General features: G+C 34.1%; 2 protein-coding genes across 2 annotated transcripts in view; both read right to left on the reverse strand.

Moving 5' to 3' along the window:
- The window catches only part of LOC113821233 (zinc finger protein 319), an 11,940-nt gene extending 11,713 nt beyond the window's left edge, over nt 1-227 (reverse strand). The window contains exon 1 of the mRNA XM_027373719.2: nt 1-227. This exon is cut by the window's left edge and continues 22 nt beyond it. The gene's annotated coding sequence lies outside the window, so the exon portion shown is untranslated.
- A 137-nt stretch (nt 228-364) lies between these two features.
- The window catches only part of Lamtor1 (Late endosomal/lysosomal adaptor, MAPK and MTOR activator 1), a 7,740-nt gene continuing 604 nt past the window's right edge, over nt 365-7,500 (reverse strand). Inside the window, exons 2-6 of the mRNA XM_027373720.2 lie at nt 4,035-4,105; nt 3,670-3,762; nt 3,376-3,484; nt 2,651-2,752; nt 365-2,295 (exon numbers count right to left, since the gene is read on the reverse strand). Coding sequence (XP_027229521.1) covers nt 2,203-2,295; nt 2,651-2,752; nt 3,376-3,484; nt 3,670-3,762; nt 4,035-4,105 — 468 coding nt within the window. The 3' untranslated portion in view covers nt 365-2,202. The remainder of the gene's footprint in view (nt 2,296-2,650; nt 2,753-3,375; nt 3,485-3,669; nt 3,763-4,034; nt 4,106-7,500) is intronic.

Raw genomic sequence — 7,500 nt, forward strand, 5'->3', positions numbered from 1 at the left:
AAATGACCTCTAGCACTCATATAACTTGAAGGACCGATGTGGTAACCTGCACACTAGTTGCAAGTATTTCCATGCACTGGCAGATTTTCCATGATCTGTTATAGTGTGACAGCAACATGTAGAACAAATTATAAAGAGTGGGGGTGCATGAAAAATAGAATCATGACAAATCCCTTAACCTGTAGGTAATGCAGTCAATTAATACATATTGGATGTAATGCCAAGAGATGTTTACAAAAACATTCACTGGTAGAAAGGAATATATATTTCATGTAAAAAATCATGTTCAATATATACTATTCTCAACCTGCACAAATATGTGGATGGTCATATCAACAAAAAAATGTGATAACAACAGGCACAATGTAAAAGTACTTTTATTTATCATTACATGAGCCTTTTTTGGAGCATGCAAATGTTGCAATTAAAGAGTAAATATACAATAATATCATACAAGTTAATACATTCTATAATTGAATATCACATTCCAACTTGCCTTAACATCCCACAACCAAATTGTAGGTATTCTTAATATGGATGTACAAATTCTATGTAACAGACTTCTTTCCTGACTGATGATGTATGAAATGAAACAAGACACTGTAATGTCCCTCCAGCAAATGGGTCTACATCAGATTCTGGGATAATATTTACCTATTTCTACTACCTAAATGTCATTATCAATGTTGTTAATTTTCATGACTTAAAACACTTCATGCACTTTCATAATAAGCATGTAAATGCAAATTAAATATGAGCAAGTGAGAGATATCTAGTTATTCTTGATATTCAAAAAACATTTTATAGGATTTATATTAATAGCTTTCATTCTATTTTTGTATTTCTAACTATTTTGCTGAAAACAGTCCCATTACTTTACTTCTACTCTCAAAATCTTGATTCACACTAACACTTAGGAGGCAAGAAGTTTTATTAGCAAAAGATATGTTATTTTGTACAAACTACCAATCACAATCCAGCAATGCAGATTTTCGTATCCTCGGTAAAGGTTTTCCATAAACTGAATACATAAATAATAAAAATTCAAAACAAGAAAATATGTATTTTCATATAATGTCTTCACCTTTATGATCCTTTACTTTTATTTGTAATAGCTGGCTACAGTCAAAAGGATATGTTTTTTCTCTCAAAATCGTGTGAAAAGTATATTCTTACTGAAGTAAACTATATAATTTTGTATAAGGTGTTTGCTGTGTTGTTATCTGTAAATATATTTTTCTCTTGCCTTTGAATGAACATGCTGTCCCACTCCTCACATTCTCTTGTCCTTCTTCAAATTTCCATAAAAAATAATCTTTCAACATTTAAGGCAAGAGCATCATACATAATGTACACAGACAGGAAGTCTGTAGTTAAATGTATCATTATGAAAATATAACACTAAATCTAAGCAGAATACAGTTACAATATGTCTATATGTTTTTGTTTTGGCATAATTATTTGGTTGTTAATATGGAGAGAGCTTTCATGCATGAAAAATAGCCAAATGAGCAGCATTTCCTCAGGTAATAAACATGCCTTCCAATAAGCAATAAAGTTGAAAAGGAAAAGGATGCACAACAACGGGAGAAAGAATGTAGACTGGGACTATAACACAGAATTTCCATAAAATTGATACATTTTATTATAAACATTCTCACTAGACTGAGGACTGAGTTTTCAATCCTTTTCAGACACAATGAGTTTATAGCTACATAATATGCTTTCTGTGCTGCAATTAGCTTCATAAATAGTTAACAAAGTCTATGAATATACTTAGCACAGAAGAACAGACACATAACCTCATCACACAAGGAAAACATGACTGAACCATTCAGGAACAAACACTTTTATCTGTATCATATCATCACACTCATACAGTATATTGTTTTCACTCAAACTTTCCATTTTTTGTCAAGCAGTAACATATGCACTGTAATCTGTATATTGCTCCTGAAAATATACATCTAAGAAATCCCAAAATCAAAGTAATAATATACTGATTACATTTCGATACCCATGTCATTTCAATAGGAAAGAGGGAGAAAACCCAAAATCACAAAATGACAAACAAACTCATGTCACAATAGGAGTGTATGGAGAAGCTATAGGCCCAGATGGAGTGAATATGTAAACAAGACGTCGGAAGAGGGCGACAGCAGTGGCGGCATGATCGGCATAAGAAGGCTGGCAGTAAGAGTGTCAAGGGATGCCGAAGGGGACCACCAAGTCCTCCTTGTGGTCCACCTTGACTTGGGCCAAGGCTGCTACAATCTTCTGGGTTGACGTAATCATCTGGATGGGAAGGAAGAGGATCATGACTACTTTCCTGATCTATATTTCTTGCATAAAAACTCTAAATTATGAAGACATACACATTTCATGGTCTTGTCTAACCATGCTCTTGTTTTAAATTTGGAAAACAATAGCTGAACAAATATACTCAAATTTTCTATCAAAGGGAACTCAAGAACACCTCATTAAAAACACTGCCCCTAATATAACCTTCCAAGTACATTTCAACACCTGAACTTTATAATTAGGATAAGTATAAAATCTGTGGGCAACAAAATATGTGAAGTTATAAAATAAAAGATACAAAAGCAATATGATACTACTAAACAACCTACAAATTGATAAAGTTACTTACCATATTTAAATCAGATGAGCATATTGGTTGAGAAGATAATATTCTTTCAGCTGCAGGAACATCACAGAGGAGTTGTCGCTCAACATTGGGTCTTTGAGGGACCTAAAACAGAGTGAGCAAAAATTGTACAACAAGCACCTGAATTGGTTAACCAATTAGCTTTCAGTGCTCAAACAGCAGTTGCTCAAGAATATGGAACATAAACATTCAATAAGAGCAAAAAGTTAAGTTATAGCTAATCCTCTCACTCAGGTATATTGTAACATTTAAGGTACCCCTGAAGAGCCAATTTAAAGAGAACGTGGCGGATCGAGGGGTGACCCTTACAATCGTGCAAGGCCACTAAAAACTTCCAACAAAAATAATCTTGTGTGATGTGATATGTATGCTTACACTTAATACTAACATTTTGTTACTTAAGTAATATAAAAGTAAAATGATTAACGATGAAAAACATATACAAAAATATTAATATTGGTCAATCTAACTGAATAAAATTTATTTCACCTGGATTTACTTAATTTTGTCTCCTCACAATATCGTTATTTTAAATCTTCCTTCTATCTTCCTTTGTAAGTATAAAAAAGAATTTTATATATGAGGAGAGCAGAGGTTTCTTTAACTGTTTTTCTGGCCATTTCAAATTTTCTATATCAGTTTCATTTTAGTGCCATCTGGCCTTTACAGCAGTGCAGTCTAACTGGTAAAAATTAATACATTTGTACCTTATTTGTAGAGAGGACCTGAAGCCTCTGGTTATAGGTTCGCACTCTCTCTATGTATTCATGCTGTTCTAAGGTGTGGCACTCCAGGGCGCCAACATCTATTATGTTACTGAAAAGATAAAATACATAGAAATTCTGGTAACGACAGGCTTCTAATCACATTTTTGATAGCCTGCTTCCTTTTCAAGCTTTCATATAAAAATGTTTACATCCATATATTTCATTCTTGCTTCATATTGTAGATACTATAGTATTTCTGACATTATATGAGCTTATCACTACAGAGCAACTTACCTCGCAGTCTGCTGAAGGATTCGATTAAGGGCTGACTGTTCATCTGATTTCTGATTGGCAGAAGTTGAGTAGTGATTTCCATAGTCACTGGTGCTAAAAAAAAAAAAAAGAAAGGTTTGAAGAATGATCATGCACTTGACTCTCTTTTCCTGTTCTATATATACCATGAAAGACAAGTATAGACAAAGTCAGACAGATAGAGAAGGATGGATGGAGAAACAGACAGACAAACAGTTGTGTACAGCCATCAAATATCAGTAATGATACATCGTGTCATATCAGAATACAACAAAAGCCACGTGAAAAGATACTAGCAAAGTGAAAGAATATGGTTGAAATTCTGGACTAAATGCTAATTAATGTACCTTGCATTGATTGGGTAATTGTTGCTGACTGGATCACCTAATAACTGGGTTCTCTCATTCACTTCACCATCCTGAAAATATACAATACAATATAAAATGTAAAATACTAAAAGACAATAGAAATGAAATAATACTGTACCTAATATTTTTACACTTGTGAGTATAAGTATGCATGTGTATCCTTTTTTATTCTTATAATATTCCAAACTATGGTTTACATACAATAGATTTTTTATATTATGTAAGTGGTATAATTCTAGAGAAAGATTAACTTTTCATATTGAGACACAAACTACAGACTGCCTATTTTATACAAAGTAAACAGAGCAGTTATGTTACATGGAAAATAGTTAATCTTTTCATGATCACAGAAACTGATAAAGACACCATATAGATTGGAAATAAACTCCTGCCAAAGTGAATCTTGCTAATAAGTAAAAAAACAACATTGTATCAATCAATGAAAACAGTGCTCTTGAGACAATTACAGCAGTCTAATGATCAGCGACTTAAAAGGTTTACAGCAATTGGTTATTCTTTACAGTATAAACACACTAAGGTAGGGTAAATTGAAAATGTTGTTCTTGTTGAGGAAAAAAAGTTGAAGTGACTGAAAGAAGAAGATTGCAGAAAAAAGCACTGTTCACAGATTATGTCCAGCTGATGCTCCCAAGTTTCAGCTCCATCTTGCCTGTGCATACTGAGGTGAAGATAATGATTCCCAGGGGTGATGGGGGGGTAAATCCCCTCCCATCAACCCTCCCCTTGGGTAGTGCCTAGTCATGGCAACTTAGACTGCTGAATAAATTTTGTGATATGGAGTTGGGAACCTAGTCCTTGGCAAGTGCGTCTGTACTGTAAAGAATTACCCAGCAATTTACAGGATAATATCACTGTTTTAATCATCAATGGGGTATATATTTACATGATGACTATTACCACTAATGTTATTTTCATTATCATTACTAGTGTTACTGTGATTCACCACCATGTTTGCTTTAGAACCAAATTGAAAAAACAAAAACAAAAAACTAATATACAACAGTAAGATTCTATGACATTTCCTTCTTGCATTGCATATGTAGTAGCTTTCTAAATGGCATTTTTATCTTGTAGAAATATTCGCTGTTTTACTCCAATCTACTTGAAACTTAGGTACTTTTTAAGATATAAAAATCATAGTTTTCATGACATATAGTAAATGGAATTCCTAGATTGATGAACATGAAAATTCTCATCTACATTTACATTATATAGTGAAAATAAAGAAGCTGTTTAACAACAAATTAACTTTACAACTTCTGATACTCAACTGCTGGTGAAAAACAAGGGATGTGAATGATGTAACAGTTTCTAATTGATGTCACAAATTGGTTTAAACAACGCCTGAATATATGTCTTAATTCCATGTCACTTTTATGATTGATGTTGCTGGCTTTTGGACACTGCCTAACACCACTGGCAAATATTGTTTTCATCTCTGTATGCATGACAAATAGATCTGAAACTCAGGATCACTGAGTGGATTGAATGGCATTACCGTTCCTGTTTGCAGATTATTTCTTGCACTGACCACAGTGACTTTTCATCCTCTATAATAATATTATCTTCAATTTGCTTTGTGCATCTATACTGTACAGCTTTACCAATTCACCTATATACAAAAGCCAGTCAGCCTTACATCAACAGGCTAATCTTAGTCAAGATCATTTGGTTTACTGTGTTATACACCAAATGATTCAAGTCACAGTAGGGCACTTCCCTGGAAAGGGACAGTACTGGTTGTGGTAGTGTATACAATGATGATACCCTCTGGAAATTTACCACCAAATACAAAAGCAGATGAAGCCTCATTATGCCACAGTATGAGTTGGATGTTTGTTAGCCTTTAGGACAGGGAGGAAGATAACACAGAGTGGGAAAAGAACAATGGATTCACTCTAATGACATTAACATAAATTATAAAAATGTATATATATATTTTTTGTGTGAACCCAAATTCTTTTACAGTAAAAATTTACTGAAGCTTGCTGTGGTCTATGATGGATGGCCTAAAATCTTATGTACTTAAAACAGCAATGACAGTCGTCAAGCAAGTCTTATAGCCTCCCCAAATCCACCAGGGATGCTACAAGCTTAGTCTGCCAGAATATTTGTGGTCACTGCTGGAGCACCTACAGATATGGAAGCTTTGGAAGCCAGTGAGTCAAGTGATGGATGTATAAATTTTCTCTAAACATTTTCTAAATATCTATTGCATATCACAAGACAGTCAAGACCAGGTTCACTTATATTTTGTTCTTTCAACTGAATTAATTTGGGTGTTTCATCCACCTGGGAATATACAGATTATATACCCTTATCTACGCATGTGCAATTACCTAAATTTAAGTATAGAAAACTACAAGGAAGCTGGCAATAAACTATATAAAGAAAGTTAAGGGTGAACTTGATGAAGTCATCATTTGTTTCGGTGGTTTTTGTTAAAAAGTAGATGATAAGTCATCAGCAGCCGTTGAAATAATGTGGATCCAATGTGATAACTGCTTCATATGGGTCCACATATCTTGTGATCCAAAGATCCTAACTGAAGAAGAGGAAGACAAGGACAAATATCTAACTGAAGAAGAGGAAGACAAGGACAAATATGTGTGCTCTGTCTGCAGATGTGTCCTCTCTATCTCCAATTTAAGGGAGGAAAGTTAGGCATATTAAACTGCCTAATAGGCCCTTACATCCTAGTACATGATTTTTTGAATTTTTAAACATATTTTAAAAAGTCTAACCTGGGCATATTTGAAAACATTGTAAAAATATATGTAGTCGATAATCATGTTCTCGACCTTGACCAAGATTTGCTGTCAGAAAGACCAAAGAGGGTGCTGGTAAGTGTGTGTGAATTTGGAATATATTTTAATTTGGTATTAGTCTAATATTGTGCTTGTTGCTCACTCCCTTGGCCTATTTCCAAATTGAGCTGAATTGGAAATAAAACTACAAAACTGTGAGAATTAGTGCACTTCACACTTTGGATCTCTGTCCCTGGCAGCACATAGCATCAACAACAGGAATCAATCCCCCCCCCCTATAAAAGTAACTATTATAGCACATGTGCAGATAAGGGTATATGGTGTGTCTACACTTGCAAGTGTTCCATTCAAGTATCATAAGAAGCGCACTGTAAATCTTACAAAAAATTATGAAGGAGTAATTATTATCCAGGACAAGAATAATTTATGGAGAATTAAAGGTACCTATGACAAAAAAAACTAGATTACTATTTTCTTGTATGCATTTTTACCACAGAGGAATTAATCTTTAACCACCGAGCACCATCTGACATACACAGTAAACATAGAGCAATCCTGAATGAGCAAAATGAACATAAAAATTGCAAGGCTGAAGAGCTGGTTGGCTTTGGGAACAAAACACCATCAAACAACCTGGCTCCCATCATATTCTTCGC

Source organism: Penaeus vannamei, chromosome 40 (assembly GCF_042767895.1).
Source record: "Penaeus vannamei isolate JL-2024 chromosome 40, ASM4276789v1, whole genome shotgun sequence".
Classification (NCBI taxonomy): Eukaryota; Metazoa; Arthropoda; class Malacostraca; order Decapoda; family Penaeidae; genus Penaeus; species Penaeus vannamei.